Source organism: Salvelinus sp. IW2-2015, linkage group LG36, assembly GCF_002910315.2.
Source record: "Salvelinus sp. IW2-2015 linkage group LG36, ASM291031v2, whole genome shotgun sequence".
Classification (NCBI taxonomy): Eukaryota; Metazoa; Chordata; class Actinopteri; order Salmoniformes; family Salmonidae; genus Salvelinus; species Salvelinus sp. IW2-2015.
Genome location: NC_036875.1, coordinates 37,203,366 through 37,225,529, shown reverse-complemented (window position 1 = coordinate 37,225,529; position 22,164 = coordinate 37,203,366). Strand labels below are relative to the sequence as shown.

Sequence of the window (22,164 nt, the reverse complement as noted above, 5' to 3'; positions counted from 1 at the left end):
AGTAATTCCGAAAGATTCCCTGTAATCCTGATGAGGGCAATTTGTGTCTTCGGAAATAATCCCCAGGATTTATCCCCACTGAGGGGCAATTAGCTAATTAATTCCCTCCCAAAATAATTTTCTTCATCTATGCCGCCACAGACTGCAGAGCACCATTTGTTTTTTAATGAGCCATTATGTTGTTCTTGTTTTAACGTTGTTTACACTTGGATGAATATGAATGAGGAAATCAGGGCTGTTCTTGGACTAGGGCCATGAGTAATGAAGAAATGGATCTGATGTGTTCAGTGTAAGCAAAGTGGCCTCTTGTTAGTGGTATAAAATACATAAGTAAAAAATACTTTAAGTAGTACTTAAGTAGTTTTTTGGGGGGGTGGGGGTGTATCTGTTAAATAAAGTTAAAATAAATAAATAATCAGTACTCTACTATTTATATTTTTGACTACTTTTAGTTCACTACATTCCTAAAGAAAATTATGTCGTTTTTACTCCATACATTTTCCATGAGACCCAAAAGTACTTGTTACATTTTGAATGATTAGAAGGCCAGGAAAATGGTCTGATTCACACACTTATCAAGAGAACATCACTACTGCCTCTGATCTGTCCGACTCWCTAAGCACATGCTTCGTTTGTAAATTATGTCTGAGTGTCGAAGCGTGCCCCAGGCTATCTGTAAATAAATAAAAAACAAGAAAATTWGGTTCTTTGGTTTACTTATGAAATTTGAAATAATTTATACCTTTACTTTTGATCCTTAAGTATATTTAAAAGCAAATACTTTTAGACTTTTACTCAAGTAGTATTTTCCCAGGTGACTTTCACTTTTATTTKAGTAATTTTCTGTTAAGTTATCTTTACTTTTACTCAAGTATGATAATTGGGTATTTTTTCTACACTTCCTCTTGTTGGCTATTTTTGAATGCATACAGTCAGATGCTATCTTCTTTCCCATAGCAGCACTGATCTCTATGAGGTTGTTATTGTCATCATAGGTTTAGGCCTATTTATTCATATGAAGACATTTTAGGGAATAACTGTCTTAAGATGTCCCATTGCCTTTGGCTGCTGTACAATAAAATAAAGTTTATTTGAAAACCAATAGAACATGAAAAAATTGCATATTATGTTTAAAAAATAATTCCCGCTACTTTAAAGGTAAGATGGTTTTAAACAATAACATTTATGCGTAAATAGTAAAAACAAAAAATACTGACCGCCTCCGCTCAGATTCAAAGTGGTTGATGTGCAGTRTGCATCAGGCACAGTCCTTTACTCTCCGGTCTTGATCTGAACGAAACGTGCCTCGAGTATGTCGACAGAATCAAGCTTTTATGTTAATTATCCTTCATTAGCCTATATTTAAATAATTAAAAGTCTCAAAGTTTGGCTACATGTTCTGGCGCCTCCTTCATGTCAGCATCGGTTTGGACRARGCGGCARATAGCCTAGTGGTTAGAGCGTTGGGCCAGTAACTGAAAGGTTGTTAGATCAAATCCCTGAGTTGACAAGGTAAAAATCTGTTGTTCTGCCCCTGAACAAGGCAGTTCCTAGGCCGTCATTGTAAATAAGAATTTGTTCTTAACTGACTTGTTAACCTTCTTTTAAAGGTTAAAAGAAAAACATGAGATTTTAATATTATTCCAATGTTGACCTCTGATCCAATGCTGACTGGAGTAATTGTTTGATGTTGTGATTTGTGTGTGATAATTTTTTTTTTTACTTCTCTGTTTGGACAACTTAAATCTACAGTATATTCTTGTCCGACAATTATTTTTTTTTTACTTGTCCTGGACAACAGGACAAGTGTTAATGTCGAGCCCTGATGTTTAGCTGGCACTGTGTTGTCGCTCAAAATTGTTTGTCAGCACAAACATCACTGTAGGTCCTGACTCCCTGGGCCAAACRTCACTGTAGGTCCTGACTCCCTGGGCCAAACATCACTGTAGGTCCTGACCACAGGAGGCTGCTGAGGATAGAAAAGCTCATAATAATGGCCGCAACAGAGCAAATGGAATGGCATCAAACACCTGGAAACCATGTGTTTGATGTATTTGATACCACTCCACTGACTCCCTGTGCCAAACGTCACCACTGTAGGTCCTTACTCCCTGCTTCCTGTGATATGGTAGATATATGTGACCGACCGGCTCGATTCGGTCTTATGTAGCAAAATTAGATTGTGTTTTTTACATTGAATAAATGTAGAGACTCAGAGCTAGAACATGGTATATCATACACTACAGTTGAGGAACAATGGGAAAGTAATTCTGCTTTGAAAGTTGATAAACTTGTAATCTCACTTTTGAGAAAATGGCCCTTGAATRTTTTGGTACCTACTGGAGAGCTCYCCTTTGTCTACACCCATTCAGCATCGTTCACACCCTTTTAAGATTTAGCCCCACCCATCTCTTTAAGGATTCACATGTGAGGCTATGTACTAAACAACCAAAGATTTCATGACTACTATGGGTGTGTTTGTAAATGTAATCTGGAGTGCCAGAGTGTGCTCTGGGTGTTCATAAACTCAGAGCGTTGTCAGATTGTCCGTTCGTAAATTCGGAGCGTTTCGCTCACGGAGCGTTCAGAGCACACACTGGACACTCTGGCCGAAAAGCAGGGTTGATCCGAGCGTTCTGACCTAACAGCAGCAGTCAAGCACCCAAGCTAACTGCAAACATTGGCTAGCTAGCTAGCTAGCTACTTCCAGACACAAATGAGAGAACAGCTCACTCTGACCATTTTACTCGCCCTAGCAGAGCTGGTTAGGCTGTTTTTATGTTATCCAGAGCATTGGTGACTGCAACTGTGCTGCTGGCAACAATTTAGTTAAGCTTTTTTGCCAACGTTTACTGACACCGGCCATATTCAATGTGTGTTGAGCGTTCATAACTGTGTCAGTTATTCTGTGCTCTGGCACACTCAGACTAGAGTGCTCTGAAATTGGAGTAGATAGCCAGAGCGAATTTACCCGCTACGTCTATCGACAGTTGTTGCAGTGACATCAGGACAATTCTATTGAAATAGTTACTTGCATAGTGGAGTCTTTTGTTTAGACATGTAGCTAGCTAGCTAAATAATGAACAATAATCCCAACTCATAACGTTACTACCCTCCATGAATCTGCAGGTAGCTAACCAACCAGGTTCAATGTTACAGTAGCTAACATTAGGCTATAACTAGCAATGCAAATGACTGAGATAGGAATAATATTACTACACATATCATATACGTAATGTTAGCTACCTAGCCAGCCAGCTAACGTTAGCTAGCTAGCTAACAGTACACTTTAACTTGAAATGAAAATGACTTTCTGACAAAATTAGAAACGTGTAATATCTGAAAATTTAGCTAGCTAGACTCTCTTACCCGTGTACATGGATGGTCGCTTCTCTCTCTCTCTGTCACGGATGCCATGGTTGGCCTTAGTTTGAAGATGTAATCTGGAGAGAGKTGTTTTATACAACAGCATTCTGTGTGTTCTCGTTTTGACTCTGTGTGCATATTTGCAATCAAACACCAGAATCTCCTTAGCTATCATACTCTAATTCCACTGATTTCAAAACTCAGTCCTCCAGAAAGTGGAGATTAACACTTATGCACTTCTACTACGTGATAACGTTTTAAAAAAGCAGCGTTAGAAAGGATTACCTACACATATTGACCAGCTCATATTATAGACAGAASCGAGCTACATGGCRGACCAATCCGAACTCATCTCTAGGCATGTCCAGCCCACTCATTATCTCAGCCAATCATGGCTAGCGGGAAGGTTGCCTYCTTTTTCTGTGGCTAAACCCACTAGGCTTGTAATTTTAACAATTTTATTTGTTATTAAAGCACATGAAAGTTCACATGTTCCAGAAGGCATTTCTGTCAAAAAACACATTCAGATTATTTTTTTTAAAGGTTACGTTCAAATGGCTCTCCTGTGAAGTAGTGAGGCACAACATATGCCTAGTTTCCTGAAATTAGTCACATATTTCTCTCCCGCTCACTTTCTCTCCCTGTCTTTTCAATACCTCCTCTCTCTCTCTTTTATTCTCTCTCTCCTTCTGTCTCTCTCAAAATATCTCTGTACCTTTTAAATGAGGAATTATTTTAAATTTAGGATATGTTGTATTTTTAACCCCAAGGACAACATGTGTTAAGAATAGACTTAGATTAGATATGTAGGCTAAACAGTAGCATTTTATACCTTCTGAGCTAAATCAAGACGACAAGTCTATTTATAGAAAGCTTTCTATGCCTAAACTGTTAGTTCTCCTCTATTTGGTACTCAGAGAGAGAGGAGAGGAGCGAGCGAGAGAGAGAGAGAGAGAGAGAGAGAGAGAGGTCTTTACATGCTCATTGGTGTGTCAGAGCCTCTGTTCTTTGTCTTAACAAGAATAAGTTGTCAAACCACACCCACCACATCCTTTAGCTGAATAAGCCTTGTTTTTGTCGGTCAGTGTTAGGCCTACTTCTTGAGGTTTTGTCAGGGATAACCACAAAACCAGCTCATGTTGTTTCATAAACAATATGGTACCCTCAGGCTGTTTTGTACTTTAAATTCAATATCCTTTCCCCCAGTTATTTAGATAAGATTTAAGTGTCAAGGATTAAATGCATAATTTTTGTTTGGCCTTTTTGGTGTCTGAGAGGATCTAGCTCATTCCCCTTTAAAGGACCCATGAGCACACACAAGGGAAATTCGTAGGAGCATATCAAATTGGGTGTCAAATGAAAGCTAAGAGTGTATATTTTTGGGATAATTAAGGCATAGATTCATTTTTCAACCATTTTCCATCTGAAAAGTTAGGCATAGGTAAAGGCTTTGATTTATAAACAGATACAAAACACTGTTTACCTTCTGTAATTTTAAGAAATATTGCCCTGTAATTCTTTACTTTAAGACATGTTTAAGTTTCTCTCCCTCATGAGGAGGGATAATGAAAGTTTACAAAAGTAACAAGTAATGGTAGACTATCAGATTTTACGAGTTTTAATCACATAATAATTAATAAACAAATTGATATCAGTAAAATCACAAAAACGAATTGGTACGTCTACCGTAGACTTATCAATTAGTTATATCGATTTTACTGATTTCCATTAAGTTATTAAATCTCGTAAATTTGTTAAAACTCACACACTACCTGTTCTACAGCCTACCTGTTCCACAGCACTACTGTTCAACAGCCTACTGTTCTACAGCCATAGCTGTCCAGCCAGCCTATCTGTTCTACAGCCTACCTGTTCACAGCCTACCTGTTCTACAGCCTACTTGTTCTCACAGCCTACCGTTCCACAGCCTACCTGTTCCACAGCCTACCTGTTCCACAGCCTACCTGTTCCACAGCCTACCTGTTCTACAGCCTACCTGTTCCACAGCTTACCTGTTCAACAGCCTACCTGTTCAACAGCCTACCTGTTCTACAGCCTACCTGTTCCACAGCCTACCTGTTCAACAGCCTACCTATTCTATGGTCGACCATATGCGTGACAGTACATTATTGGCAATTGTTTGATTGACTCGTGTAGCGTGGGTTGTACAGCTCCGAGCATACTGTCAGGCCTCGGCCAGTGGGCTAAATGATTGTTCTGCCCCATTACCCTCCTGGACCTATCAAACATAATCACTAACAAGTCATATTAAGGCCTGCCAGAGCCAGAGATTTCCCACACAGCATTTGAAGACTGTCGGTCTCTAGAGGGACACACTCGTCACCACTGGTTAATTACAGGGATGTGGTAATGCTTCACACTGTAGGGGGGCGATGACTGTGTTATCTGTCCTGGAATGCTCCTGCACTGGGCAGAGGGACATCATGCGTGCATTGCTTCATGARAGCAATAGATAAGTAGTAGATTAAAAGAACATGAAACAAATAGAACATACTGTATGATGCCACACTGTAGACAGGGCTGGCCCAACATGTACTCTGTTGATGTGCAGGACGCAGTAGGCATATTTTTTTATGTGCTTCCTTCGATCTTGTTTTGAACGTCATTAAATCGATTCTCCCAAATGATTTATTACATCAACCCATTTACCGTAAAACAAGACTTCTGTTCAATATTCACCTTAAAAATCTGATCTAGTKTCTCGATATCTCTATTTCTCAGGGGCAATCCTGGGTCGGACGGAAACGCAGGAGTGTGTCCACTATAACTACAACCCCAACCCTGTTGCCATCCAGGAGAACCGAGGGAACCGCAGTGGCATCGAGACGTGTGCCGGGGAGAAGGACAAGCGGAGACACTGTTTCGCCACYTGGAGGAACGTGTCGGGAATCGTAGAGATCGTAAAGCAGGGCTGTTGGCTGGATGATCACAACTGCTATGACAGGTAGGGCCTATTGCATCAGGGCTCTGTGGTGGGTTTTATAACATTTGTGACCCATTGCAACACACCAATGACACGGTGGAATGATTAAGTATGTCATTGGTGTGTTGCAATGGGTCACAAATGTTATCAGTATATCAGTGAAAACTATTCTTATAGGCCTGTATAGGATCTCCATTCTATATGAGGACTTGGTCGTTCCATGAATATGATGTTAAAGGTGTCGAATGGGGAGTAAGAAAAATCATCATGAACCTGAGCTGTGTTCCAATACTCATACTAACTGTACTATTTGTGATGTAAATTGAGTCATAGTATGGATAGAGTTAGTATGTCAAAAGTTCCCGGATGTCGTACTAAATTCGCCAAAATACAAAGTATACATGCAGTGGACACTATTTCCTTGCTTTTAGGGCTCATAATACAATTCTTCAGAAAATGGCCGTGGCTTCACAACGTTTTCAGATGTAAAAAAAAAAAAATGGCTGAGAATATGCAGCCCGAAGTCTGACGAGCGCGGATACAATTTCATTGCTTCRTCTAATTATGACAAATGTTAAGAAAATGTTGAGCGATATAATAAAGTAATGACTTTTCAAATAAGTTATGTTGGCTGACAATTTGTTAGCTACGCTATCCTTACAMACCGCAGCATATCATTACAGCAGTATGAACCGGTATGTTAGCTAGCTACCTAATGTTAGTTGCCTACTAATACRTCGAACTTGCCAGTATATTAACTATATGTCATTCTTAGCTTAGCTAAGTGGTATAGTCATTGAGCGTTCTCAATGGTCATTGTTAATTCGCTCTGGCTATCTACTCCGATTTCTGAGTACTCTCGTCTGAGTGTGCCAGAGTGCAGAATAACTGATGAATTTACGAACGCTCAACACCTGTTGAATATGGCCAATGTCAGTAAACGTCGGCAAAAAAGCATAATTAAATTGTTGCCAGCAGCGCAGTTACAGTCACCAACGTTCTGGATAACATGAAAACAGCCTAACCAGCTCTGCTAGGGCAAGTAAAATGGTCAGAGTGGGGTGTTCTCTCATTTGTGTCTGGAAGTAGCTAGCAAGCTTGCCAACGTTAGCTTGGGTGCTTGACTGCCGTTGTGAGGTCAACATGCTCTGATCAACCATACTCCACGGCCAGAGCGTCCATTGACGTGCGTTCCGAAAGCAATACGCTCTTAAATTACGAATGGACAATCTGACACCGCTCTGAATTTACGAACTCCCAGAGTGCACTCCAGATTGAATTTACGAACACACTGAAGACGTAAAATGTCTAGCTAGTAATTTGTTATGCTAACAAGCTAGCAAGAGGTTGCATAACAACAGCATCCACTTCCGGTAGACAGGCGACGCCGCTAGTACTCTCAACTGAAAGGATACCGTTTGTTTACAGTATACTAAAATTAACTAATAGTATGTAGTATATACTCATTAAGTATGTAGTATACAGTAGTATGTTATTATGGTTATTCGAACACCGCTCTGGTTCCTTGCCAACTGTTTTAAAATGTCAGCATCAGCCGTCTCAACTTGTTCTAACAGCTACACTACTGTGATAAGCAATTGAGCTTCGTCTCAAGTGATTTAAGACCTGCAATGTTTTTTTGAAACAAGCTAGGCCTAGATGTTTGCATATTGCCCGCTGAGCCAGAACAGACCGAGATATCTTTTATTTTTCCCCACTAAGGGTCTTATGTCCATATATCAGCTGATGTTTAAGTGTTTTGAGCCTTTCTTCAGTTAACATGCTGTTTCTTTTAAGCTTTGCTCTCCATCCAAATCAAATCACATTTTATTTGTCACATACACACATTTAGCAAATGTTATTGCAGGTGTAGAGAAATGCTTGTGTTGCTAGCTCCAACAGTGCTGTAGTATCTAACAATTCACAACAATATACACAAATCCATTCCACCGTATTGTGATATCTTCTCAGCTATCCATCCAACATGTCAGCTTGCCKAGCATTACCAGAAACATTTAATTTTATAGCGTGCGAGAGCCCAGTCACAGAAAGGCTGAGTTACCTGGCGGCTCTTTCCGTAACATGCCGTTGAACCAGAGCCCAGGCCCAGAAAGGCTTAGTTACCTGGTACTCTTGTCTTAACATGCCGTTGAACCCCTTTACCTCCCAACTGCAGCAACCGCTCCTACCTRCAGCAACCGGATCCATGTATTTTTCAAGTGTGGCGTGCTTCCATGTTATTACTAAATGTAGAGCAACAGGTAGCTCTGACCGCACCGTGTGGCAGCTAACTCTGACCGTGTCGTGCGGCAGCTTACCGGCAGGCGCGTGCTCTACATGTAACATGTAAACAACAGCCAAACGGTCTGGCTGCTTTTCTTTTYTCTTCTTGTTCTTGGAGTGAAAACTGCTTGTTGGGTTTCTGCTTGGGCTAATAAGCTTGTTTATCTATTCGGGGCTGTTCGGAGAACGGAGTGTTGCTTTGATGTGGTTTAACTGCCATGGAATGTAAGTTTGTCAGTTAAATGTAGAATTCTTWATTTTTTTCCTTCCCACCCAACTTGGTGAAACACACAAAAGAATAAACTTGTTTACAGGAAGTAACATACTGTACCTACAACAACATGAACTACAGCATCATAAGGGCCAAGCACTTGAACTTGAGTTTTTTTTWACATCCTATACCTGCATCGCTCCGGTCTGAAACTCAAGGATAGTTCTCAAATTCTGAAAGAAAAGCTTTTTTGTTTGTATACAATTGTAACACAAAGAAACCAAATAAATTACAAAAGTGTGGTCTTTCCAACATGATTGTGACACTGACAGCATCGTCTCGCACTTGTTTTTCAGTACTGAATGTGTGGAGAAGAAAGAAAGCCCTGACGTGTTCTTCTGCTGCTGTGAAGGAAACATGTGTAACGAGAAGTTTGTCTACACTCCCGACAACACACAAGCTGTTCAGAGTAAGTTCTGGGTTTGTCTGTGTGCGAACACGTGTGCATGTGTTTGCGTGTCTGTCTGTAACACCATATGAACTGAAAAATCTGTTATGCTCAAATCCGAAATGTGACTTTTTGTCTCCTATTAACGACACGAGACAAAATAAATAACCCAATCCGTTAGTTTTCTCACATTACGTAATGCTGACGTTCTGCTGTGGTTTTATGTAGCTTGCCCAGGTCCAGGAAGTGTGTGCCATTGCGTGTCGGACCGTGTCCTGTGTGGCTGCTTGTGTGTCGTTCCTCAGGGATTGCTGTGTTTTTCAGATTAAAGGGGCTGGTCTGTCCTCATTATCCCTGTTGAGCTAACGGGCCTCACTGCTAAACATCCTCTTAGCAGGAGGAGGAATGCAGTGACTCAGTCAGAGAAGGTTTAGCTAGCTGGGCAGGGGCACACTGACATCAGCTTCCTTAATGTACCTYGGTTCTGGAATTTCTTGGTCCTAGCTAAATTCTTCTCGTAATTGTTGTAAAAGAAAAAAACAATCCGTTTATTTTTATTTTTATACCTCCTCAGTAAAGTATAATGAAAAGAAACATCTAATCAGTGTTCAAAAATGCCTTGATGTTGTGGTTGGGAAACTCCTTTTCCAGTTGCCCTATTGTTGCTTAACAATGAACAGAAATGCCCTTTTCAGAATAGTCCTGTTAATTCATGGGGAAAATCAGTGTGTTCTTGCATTGGAGTCAGATAAAGGTTACAAAATAGGATGTATTGAAGCATTGGGTTGGTGTGGGGGAAGGGCCTTATTCCCTACGCTTATGCAACTGAACGTGGACATGTATTTGCAGCAGCGACTAACTAGATGTGGAATGCCCTGGATATTTGGAACAAAAAGCTAGGTCGGAGCCTGACTATGGAATCGAGCGACAGAGGCAGCATACACAGTCACATAGACACACACAGTCACAGCTGCTTTTTTTTTTTTTTACCTTGCAATAGGGCCTATTTTGGAGAGCGACCATGCAGAAGTTCAATAAATTCCTTTTTCTCTGTTTAGTTTTTCCAGTTTTCCATTTCTTTCWATTTTTTTGCTCTTAAAGCCACACTGTTTAAATAGAATGTCCAATTTAGTTGTTTTTCTAAGTCAACAACAATGCTTAAACCACATCCGGAGACCACTTTTCAGGTTCAGGAAAAATGTAATACATTTAGATTTTTGGGTGCAGTTACCCTTTGATTCAACTGCACCAGCCAGAGACCGTTGTTTGGATAGCAATGATCTGTAGCACTCATGTGATTGCAGAGTTTGCTAAACAAATGGCCACTGGATTGATGAAAATAATCATATCATTCTGCCAGGTAGGCATAGGCTACTTTGTAGTTAGGTTTTTGGGAAACCGTACACATACACACACAACTGTGCCGTTACAGGAAAATACAAATAAATCACTGATGCATTTTGTTCATGTCTTCAGTACATTTAGTTCCATACATTTAATTCAATACATTTTGAAGTATTGTTGAATTCCGTTTTAATGTCTGGATTCCGTGATTCCGGCCGTGTTCTCCGTAACGCAGATTTTATAGGGCCCTAGGAGTGGATAAAGAGCGGGAGAGAGTGTCGCCTGCTGACCAGAGCGATTCCATGCCTGTGTGGCGTGTGGTGATCCTGCCAGGGGGTGCTTGGAGGATGCAGGCAAAGGAGGCAGGGTGGAGAGGATGGGGGTTTGGGACTGCTATGTTTTTCATTTCAAAGAGGCTAATCCGGGTTCTTATYCCACTTGCAGCTAAAATAGAGCACTGGGCAGGGAGCTGGGGGAGGGGAGCGACGGGTAGAGGGTAGGAGGAGGTTCACTGCATGGGGGGTTGTGGCAGGCAGCATCATGAACAGTGCCCCTCTTTTGCTACCTAATGCCAGTTCAGCTGAGGTCACCCACATAGAGAAGCAATGGCACGCGGTCTCTCTCTCTCACACACACACACACACACACACACACACACTGGATGTCACGCTGGCAGGCGAAGGAAGGGAAATCCACCTCAGAGGTGACACGAGTGGATATTGTGATTATGTGGTGGGGCTGCTGCTTTGGCGACGAGGCGCGATCCAGTCTTATCTCTCTCTCTCATGAAGCTCTGTAATGGGCCTGTGCCTGGATGGGAGCCGGCGAACCAAACGTGCTTTAGTTAGATAGCTAGAAATGCATTCGATAAAAATGACATCAGCCAGCTAAAGTTGAGCCCATATCATYTCTATATTATGAACACAGAGACTGCAACACAACTCATTATTTTTCACATTCTTGGCAAAGTTATTGTGGCGTCATTTTTACAAAACCCTTTCAGCGCTCCTTTTTTTTGAGTACATCCTATAATAATCCTTTTGTTCTGGTATAATCTAGATTGATTGATTTAATTCTCTCTCTCTTTCTCTCTCCCTCTCTTTTCTCTCTTTCCCTCCATAGCAACGTCGAACCCGGTTACCCAGAAGCCTCCTGTCTTCACCACTCTGATGTACTCACTGGTGCCCATCATAGGCATCACTGCCATCATCCTCTTCTCGTTCTGGATGTACCGCCATCACAAGCTGGCATACCCGCTAGTCCTGGTGCCCACACAGGTATGACAACACACAGCACTAATGGACAAAACMCTCTTTAGTTACAATAACAGTTGTAGCTAGCTAGGCAATAACTGTAATAGGCTAGCTGCTGTATATGAATGAATGTTGTTCTCATTTTAATTTCACTTGTAGCTAGCATTTGATCTGTGTTGGTTGGATGATGCAAGCAAGGTATTTTTATTTTTTATTTCACCTTTATTTAACCAGGTAGGCTAGTTGAGAACAAGTTCTCATTTGCAACTGCGACCTGGCTAAGATAAAGCAAAGCAGTTCAACACATACAAAAACACATAGTTACACATGCAATGAACAGACATACAATCAATAATACAGTAGAAAAATCTATATACAGCATGTGCGAATGAGGWAGGATAAGAGAGGTAAGGCAGTAAATAGGCCATGGTGGCAAAGTAATTACAATATAGCAATTMAACACTGGAATGGTAGGATGTACAGAAGATGAATGTGCAAGTTGAGATACTGGGATGCAAAGGAGCAAGATAAATAAATAAATACAGTATGGGGATGAGGTAGATTGGATGGGCTATTTACAGATGAGCTATGTACAGGTGCAGTGATCTGTGAGCTGCTCTGACAGCTGGTGCTTAAAGCTAGTGAGGGAGGTAAGAGTCTCCAGCTTCAGAGATTTTTGCAGTTCGTTCCAGTTATTGGCAGCAGAGAACTGGAAGGAGAGGCGGCCAAAGGAAGAATTGGCTTTGGGGGTGACCAGTGAGATATATATACTATATTTAGTGTCCACAGATATGCTAGTCTGAGTACCATTCTCTTTAGCTAACATGCCACTCCTTGTCATTGCCAAAGAGACTGGCCTTTTGTCAATCTCAAAGTTCAATAAGTCTTAATCAATAAAACGTCACAATACGGTGCAGAGTGTTCGATTTGCCTGCTGTGGGGCAAGGAGACTCCCAGCTYCGCTAAAACCATTGACAACTGCGTGCCGTTTAAGGGATTGTTAAATAGATTTAAACTATTTGGTTGTAATATCATCCCCTCTCGAAGAGCATAGACAGAACTACACATTTCTGATTATTCCATGCAAAACAATTGCGCACATTTAGCTCTATCAGAGTTATACAGCGTGTGACTGCATGCTTTTCGTGATCAGATAACATCAATTGATATGTGAGGGTAGCCTCAAGATATCTCAATATTGGCCACCATTAACTGGATATTTGAGTTATATAAAATAAAAGTGAACTATACCTGACAAATAGGAGTGGTTTAGGTTATTTTCTATCCTTTGTGGGCTCTGCCTGTCAAGCAGCAGAAGGGTGCATTTGCCAATGTACTGTTAGCTAATTATGTTTACTTTGTAAGCTACTGTACCGGTAGAAACATTGTACAGTTGGCTAAACATATAGCATAGTGGTAAGTAGACCGAATGTACCTTTTTCTCCATTCAGTGTAGGCCTACCTAGCGAAGTTACCTAACATCCCTTTTTCAACAGTTTTTACGTGTTTAAATCACGATTGCTGCTGACAGACATGATTGATGGATCACGTCAAATTGGCTAGCTAGCTAACGACAGATCACATCAATATGGCTAGTTAACAAGCKAACTTTTGCGGGATAAACTAGATGGCTATATTTGCATGTCATCTATAGTGGTGATGACAGTAGTCCGACTGACAATTTTACCAGGATGAGGATTTACCGATGTCAAGCTCTTTCCAAAAGCCTAATCTCTAACGAAGCAAGCAAATAATACATGTTTGCTAGCTAACTAGCTAGCTACATGCCAAATGGATAGGCTACCGTCACGTTTCTGAAATTGCATCATCAATTGATGTTTACTGATCATGGAAAGCATGTGGTTACTTGCTGTATAACTCTGATGATAGAGCTAAAAGTGGAATGATCAGAAATGTTTAGTTTTGACTATGCTCTTCAAGAGGTGATGATATTAAAACCAAATAGTTAACATTTATTTAACAACCCCGTTGAAAACGGCACGTAGTTGTCAATGGTTTTTAGCGGAGCTTGGGGTCTTCTTGCCCCCCAGCAGCCAAATTGAATGCTCTGCACCGTATTGTGACGTTTTATAGGTTGTAATTGAACACATTTGCAGCTAGAAATGTGTTCATTTGTTCAACATCCACTGAGTAAACTGAAGTGTTTAGATGCACTATTGTAAAGTGGTTGTTCCACTGGATATCATAAGGTGAATGCACCAATTTGTAAGTCGCTCTGGATAAGAGCGTCTGCTAAATGACTTAAATGTAAATGTAAGTAGCTAGCGAGTTTACTAGATAGATACAGTAGTTGCCATGGTAACCAAACAAACCGACTTGCTAGTTTAGCTAACCAAACCATCAGTCCTAGTTTGCCATTATGAAAATCGAATTCAACAATGCCAAAAAAATCAGCTCCAACATAGAACATGTAAGAGTGAACTAGCTACAGCCGTTGAATTAAACCGTGCTGATATTCTGTGCATTATAGGGAAAGAATGCACGCTCTAAAATGCCTTTAAGACAATCAGAAACAAATATTCAACAATGCCATGGTATAATGAGAGTTATAAACTGGGTGGTTCGAGTCCTGAATGCTGATTGGCTGACAGCCGTGTTATATCAGACCGTATACCACGGGTATGAAAAAGCATGTATTTTTAATGCTCTAATTATGTTGGTGACCAGTTCATAATAGCAATAAGGCACCTTGGGGGTTGCGTCGTTCTTTGCGTTGTGACAAAGAACAGCCCCTAGCTGTGGTATATTGGCCATATACCACACCCCCGCCCCCTGTGCCTTATTTCTTAAATATTGTTACGCTGGTATTTACTGATCATGAAAAGCATGCAGTTACTTGCTGTATAACTATGATGATAGAGCTAAATGTCCGCAATTGTTTTGCATAGAATAATCAGAAATGTGTGGTTCTGACTATGCTCTTCAAGTGCAGCCAAATCGAACGTATTGTGACTTTTTATAGGTCGTTACCAATAAAAAGTSACAATAAGGTGCAGAGCGTTCGATTTGGCTGCTGGGGGGCAAGGARATTCTAGAATTAGAATTTATAACAAAGTCAAAAACAAACATTTAGCTGTTAGCTAGGCAAGTTGTTGTATTTTGAGGCTTAAAACTAAGATGTTTTGTGGTTGGAATTGCAGTATGTTTAGTTTTAGAATTTAGATGTGAGCTAGCAACTTTTGACAACTTTTGACAGACTGTTTGTTCTGGACAAACAAAAAATAATTGCTTAGCAACCAGATACCAACATGTTCTGTGGAGAAAAAAACAGATAGAGTGCCAATATTTGCATAATCGTTGTGATTGGAGGATAGCTGTGAGGGTGATCGAATCAGGATCAAACCCTCTGTTCTCCTCGAGCCCGTTAATGATAGAATGTTCATATTTGAAGATGGCAGAAAGGCCTGTCTCTTTGGCACATGACATGGACTCACCTCAGTGGATGGAGTACAGGGAGTGTATTATGTAAAGAGACTAGTACCGAGGCTACAGATATGCCACTGTAGACGCAACACCTCTTTGTTTTTAATGTGGCACGCTTTGTTCATAAACTTTTCCTCCATCACGGCATACTGTGAGAGAAGTACTGCTATATGAGACAGATCAGTAGCTATGGGTTGTAATATGCTTACTGTACTTGAGCTTGTGCTGTTGGTTGGCTGAGTTTGCAGTCAGCTTTAGAGAAGGTGCCGCTTGTTCAGGAAACGCATCTCCCTTACTCTGATGGGATGAGACGGAGCATTTTCTGTGCCTATCTGACACACGCACACACACACACACACATACACACATACACACATACACACATACACACTGTCAGATGAATGCTTGCAAAGTACACTATGTATACAAAACTATGTGGACAACCCTTGAAATTAGTGGATTCGGCTATTTCAGCCACACCCATTTACATTTTACATTTTAGTCATTTAGCAGACGCTCTTATCCAGAGCGACTTACAGTAGAGTGCATACATTTTATTACATTTTTTACATACTGAGACAAGGATATCCCTACCGGCCAAACCCTCACCCATTGCTGACAAGTGTATAAAATCAAGCACACAGCCATGTAATCTCCATAGACAAACATTGTCAGTAGAATGGCCTTGCTGAAGAGCTCAGTGACTTTCAAACGTGGCACCGTCATAGGATTCCTTTCCAACAAGTCAGTTTGTCAAATTTCTGCCCTGCTAGWGCTGCCCCGGTCAACTGTAAGTGCTGTTATTGTGAAGTGGAAACACCTAGGAGCAACAACGGCTCAGCCACACAAGCTCACAGAACCGMCGAGTGCTGAAAAGCGCAGTGCATAAAAATCGGACAGATCTGGGTTTGGCGGATGCCAGGAGAACACTACCTGCCACAATGCATAGTGCCAACTGTAAAGTTTGGTGGAGGAGGAATAAAGGTATCRGGCTGTTTTTCATGGTTCAGGCTACGCCCCTGAGWTCCAGTGAAGCAAAATCTTAACGCTACAGCATACAATGACATTCTAGACAATTCTGTGCTTCCAACTTTGTGGCAACAGTTTGGGGAAGGCCCTTTCCTGTTTCAGCTTGAGAATGCCCCCGTGCACAAAGTGAGGTCTATAGAGAAATGCTTTGTCGAGGATCGGTGTGGAAGAACTTGACTGGCCCTCACAGAACCATGACCTCAACTCCATCGAACACCTTTGGGATGAATTGGAGTGCCGACTGCGAGCCAGGCCTAATGCTCTTGTGGCTGAATGGAAACAAGTCCCAAATCAAATCAAATGTTATTGGTCACATACACATGGTTAGCAGATGTTAATGCGAGTGTGGCGAAATGCACATACTTTTGAAAGCCTGGCTGTACCAAAGCTAAGTTAGGCCCCAAATACTTGTCAGTTTGGCAGCCATTTTAGGAAATGGCGCACCCAAAGAAGTGAKTTCTAAGAACATTTGCCTAGTAGAACATCTTCACTTGCCTTAACTAACGGAAGCATGAATGGATATATTGGTCTTAAAATGTAAGACATTCCTGAAAGTAAGGTGAGGAATTCTATTAAACTCAGCAAGAAAAGAACGTCCTTTTTTCAGGACCCTGTCTTTCAAAGATAATTTGTAAAAATCCAAATAACTTCACAGATCTTCATTGTAAAGGGTTTTAGCGCTGTTTCCCATGCTTGTTCAATGAACCATAAACAATTATTGAACATGCACCTGTGGAACAGGTGCACTAGCAGCTTACAGACGGTAGGCAATTAAGGTCACAGTTATGAAAACTTATGACACTAAAGAGGCCTTTCTACTGACTCTGGAAAAACACCAAAAGAAAGATGCCCAGGGTCCCTGCTCATCTGCGTGAACGTGCCTTAGGCATGCTGCAAGGAGGCATGAGGACAGCAGATGTGGCYAGGGCAATAAATTGCAATGTCCGTACTGTGAGACGCTTAAGACAGCGCTACAGGGAGACAGGACAGACCACGTGTAACAACACCTGCACAGGATCGGTACATCCAAACATCACACCTGCGGCCAGTAACAGGATGTACCAGCCAACTGCCCGAGTATATACCAGGAATGCAACAACCCTCCATCAGTGCGTCCAGACTGGTCTGCAATAGGCTGAAGAGAGGCTGGACTGAGGGCTTGTAGGCCTTTGTAAGACAGGTCCTCACAGACCATCCCAGAATGGGGCATATAACCCACCTTCGCTGGACAGACAGGACTGGCAAAAAAGTGGTCCTTCACTGACGAGTTCACAGTTTTGCTCTCACCAGGGTGAGGTCGATCGCACGTTTATCACTACGAAGGCAATTGAGGCGTTACCACAGGTTTGTACTCTGGAGCGGGATTGATTTGAGGTGGAAGGGTTCCGTCATGGTCTGGGGCGTGTGTCACAGCTCATCCGGACTGAGCTTGTTGTCATTGCAAGCAATTCAATGCTGGTGTGTACAGGGAAGACATTCTCCTCGCTCATGTGGTTCCCCTTTCCTTCAGGCTCATCCTGAACTTGACACTCAAGCATGAAATGCCACCAGCCATACTGCCGCTTCTGTGCGTGATCTTCCTGCAAGACAGGAATGTCATGTTGTTCTGCCATTGGCCAGCGAAGAGCCCGGATCTCAATCCATTGAGCATACGTCTGGGACCTGTTTGGATCGGAAGGGTGCGGCTAGGGCCATTCCCCGCACGACGAATGTCTGGGAACTGCACGGTGCTTTTGGAAGAGGTGGGGTAACATCTCACAGCCAAAAACAGGCAAATCTGGTGCAGTCCATGAGAGATCACTGCAAGTAACTATAATGAGCTGGTGCACACAAGATACTGACTGTTTACTTTTGATTTGACCCCCCTTGTTTTCAGAATATTAACGCAGTTGACAGTGAGAGGACGTCTCTTTTTTTGCTGAGTTTATAACAACATAACGTTATCGTCCCTTTTTACGGCCTTTAGTTTTGATCGGTAGGCATGACTGTACGGACACCCTTGGCAGATGGTCAGGTTGGCATCAAGCCAGTGTATCATGTTGGACATAGTCTGAGCTGGGAAGTAGATGTGAGGAGCCATGCTGTTCTTTTATAATCTTCATTGACTATTTCTACATAGGCAGGCAGGCATCCCTTCTGATGTTCCTGAGGTTGTGCCACAGCTGCAACAGCAACAGTCTCAAGTTAAAGTGATGCCCTAATCCACCTTCCAGAAATAAAAAATCTGGAAACTCCTGTCAATTAGGTGAATGCCTGCAGTACCAGTCAAAAGTTTGGACACACCTACTCATTCAAGGGTCTTTCTTTATTTTTATTATCTTCTACATTTTAGAATAACATCAAAACTATGAAATAGCACATATGGAATCATGTAGTAACCAAAAAAGTTTTAAACAAATCAAAATATATTTTAGATTTGAGATTCTTCAAAGTAGCCACCTTTTGCCTTTATGACAGCTTTGCACACTCTTGGCATTCTTTCAACCGGCTTCACCTGGAATGCTTTTCCCACATATTCTGAGCACTTGTTGGCTGCTTTTCCATCACTCTGCAGTACAACTAATCCCAAACCATCTCAATTGGGTTGAGGTCAGGTGATTGTGGATGCCAGGTCATCTGATGCAGCACTCCATCCCTGTCCTTGGTCAAATAGCCGTTACACAGCCTGGAGGTGTGTTGGGTCATTGTCCTGTTGAAAAACAAATGACAGTCAAACTAAGCACAAACCAGATGGGATGGCTGTGGTAGAATGCTGTGATAGCCATGCTGGTTAAGTGTGCCTTGAATTCTAAATAAATCACACAGTGTCACCAGCAAAGCAGCATGCTCCATACTTCACGGTGAGAACCACACATGCAGAGATCACCCGTTTACCTACTCTGCGTCTCACAAAGACACGGTGGTTGGAACCAAAAATCTAGAATTTGGACTCATCAGATCAAAGGGCAGATTTCAACCGGTCTAATGTCCATTGCTCGTGTTTCTTGGCCTAAGCAAGTCTCTTCTTATTATTTGTGTCCTTTAGTAGAGGTTTCTTTGCAGCAATTTGACCATGGAGGCCTGATTCACGCAGTCTCCTATGAACAGTTGATGTTGACATATGTCTGTTACTTGAACTCTGTGAAGCATTTATTTGGGCTGCAATTTCTGAGGCTGGTAACTCTAATGAACTTATCCTCTGCAGCAGAGGTAACTCTAGGTCTTACTTTCCTGTGGCGGTCCTCATGAGAGCCAGTTTCATCATAGCACTTGATGGTTTTTGCGACTGCACTTGAAGAAAACTTTGTTCCTGATTGACTGACCTTCATGTCTTAAAGTAATGATGGACTGTCGTTTCTCTTTGCTTATTTGAGCTGTTCTTCCCATAATAGGGACTTGGTCTTTCACCAACTAGGGCTATCTTCTGTATACCATCCCTACCTTGTCGCAACACAACCGATTGGCTCAAACAAATTAACTTTTAACAAGGTTAATTTAAATGCATTCCACCTCATGAAGTTGGTTGAGAGAATGTCTTCACTATTTTTCTACAAGGTATAAAATAGTACAAATAAAGAAAAACTCTTGAATGAGTAGGTGTGTCTAAACTTTTGACTGGTACTGTATGTTCTATCAGTGGGTAAAATCTACATTTTTTGTCCGTCTGTGAAGTCAGGAAATCGTGTTGGAACGGGTYACAGACGCATGGTTCTTGTTACTAGAGATGGGGGGGGAAACACACTAACTCTTTTAAAACAATTAACTGCTTCCAGATCCCCAAATCAGCTAATAGATAGTATTGTCAAACTTGTCTAGAACACATTTATCTGTTTATAATGACATGACAAAGTATAGATTTCGCTTAGATGTGCTCAATCTAAACCGTGTACCAAATTATTCAACTCAGTTTCTCCTTCAAGTATTATCTCGCAATGTGCCCTGTGTGTCTGTGGGAAATGTGGGACAGGGCCAGTGTTGCTATAGCAACGTACTCTGCACTCGAGACGAACTGCAAGTTGAACTCGATGAGAGGCTCCTATATTAATAGTGCCGTTTGTTTAGGTGCTTTTACAGCTAGCTAGCTACTTTACATACTGATATTGACTTTGGTATTATTGCGYGTTGCTACGTTTGCTAGCTAGCCAGCTAGTCAGCCAGCACAGAGAGAGAGCTTTGTATTGTGGGTTTTGTAGTCGACTTGAGCTGCATTACATTTCCACATGTTGTTACCAACCTTGTTATAAYGACAAAATKAAATAGKTGTTCACCCAAAATATTGTTTTCACATATTAGTGTTATTTAMCACTGTTTACCACTGTTAATCATAGAAGTAAGTGGTTTGGTGTGGATTATCTATAAGTTCAGAGGTCACGTCGACCCCTTTTGAGGCTCCTGAACCAAAGGGCGCTCGACCYCTCTTCACAATGAGACCCACTTCTCTGACATAAGAGCATCAGTGCTGATTTTAGAACCAATGTCCACTCCTGCATTAGTGTTATAATAGTTAGAAGACCGATCGACATGCTGTACATGAACCTGGCTCAGAATCGGTGTAACAGGGTCTGTTAGAGACAGAAGGAAGGCTGGTTAGGGCTAGCTAGGATGAGTGGTCCTTTCTCAGTATGGGCGTCCTATGCAAGTACAGTGCTTGATAATCATGAGAGGCGGATTGAAAAAGGCAATTAAGTGTGTGTGTGTGTGTGTGTGTGGTTCTCGCCCACTTGTCATCGCCCGCACCACAAAACACTGAGCACAGGAAAGCATTTGCTCGTTCGGAGAGGAGAGGGGGAGGGTGGATAAGTAATGCATGCTCTCGCTCTCTCTGCTCCCTCGCTTTCTCCCTCTGCTCTTCCCCCTTCCCTTATGGCTATAAAAATGCTTTCTGCACGCAGGTCAATGAGACATGCCTGAGTTTGATCAATAACAAGCCATATTTTCATTAACACTAGAACCACTGGGCCTCTACGGAACCCCCTTCAAGCTGATTAGTTGTCATTCTGACTGCAACATTCTAACAGTGTAATGAATACATTTCATATATACTATCGCAAAAATAATCATTTGGTTGTGTTTATGAAGGTCTTGGGTAATTTTAGAATACTTTTTTATTTTTATTATATTACAATATCATTTTCATTCGTTTATGTTACAAGGCTATATTTAAAAACAAAAACTCAAGTGTTCAATACATGTGATTTGTGGAATACCTTTTGTTGCAACTATGAGACAGAAAGCAKATGTGTTAGAGTACGGTAAAAGCTATATAAAAAAAAGTCTTATTATTTCTTTTAAATAACCCCAACCACCAAGACGCATGGTCAAGATGCAAGGTGAAATGATGAAAACATCAGCAGCCTAAACATCATTATAAGCACCAAGTGGCCTTGATAAATAGTGACATTCGGCACAAAAGCAATAATGGCATTGTAATGAATATGTCGATAGGATAGCAGTCAAAAATAGTCAATTATTTTCAGCTCGTGTTTTTCTAAACAGTTGAACGTTAGCTGTTATCCCTTGTCTTAACAGTTGACTTAGCTGTTATCAAAAACCTGTCCTAAACAGTTGACTTAGCTGTTATCCCACACTTGTACATAAAAAGAAAAAACAGTATGAACGTAGTGTTTCCTTGTCTAACTATTCATACTTAATCAAACAATTGCTTTGGAACAACACTTTGTTTGGTTGATAAGATGCGTAATAAGTAATACACAAGATTCATCCGTATTTGTATTCTTCAGCACCGGTTGGTGGACTCCAAGGACTTGTGCGAGTGCCTAAAAAAAAAAATGAATTAGTATGCACAAAAGGAAGAAGAAAATAAAACACCGAATTCCCGTTTTGATTGCGATAAAGGATGCTA

General features: G+C 41.4%; 1 protein-coding gene across 1 annotated transcript in view; it reads left to right on the top strand.

Moving 5' to 3' along the window:
- LOC111959585 (activin receptor type-2A) overlaps positions 1-22,164 on the top strand; it is a 51,848-nt gene that overhangs the window by 13,369 nt on the left and 16,315 nt on the right. The window contains exons 2-4 of the mRNA XM_023981257.3: positions 6,109-6,331; positions 9,161-9,273; positions 11,719-11,873. Of these exons, the coding sequence (XP_023837025.1) occupies positions 6,109-6,331; positions 9,161-9,273; positions 11,719-11,873 (491 nt within the window). The remainder of the gene's footprint in view (positions 1-6,108; positions 6,332-9,160; positions 9,274-11,718; positions 11,874-22,164) is intronic.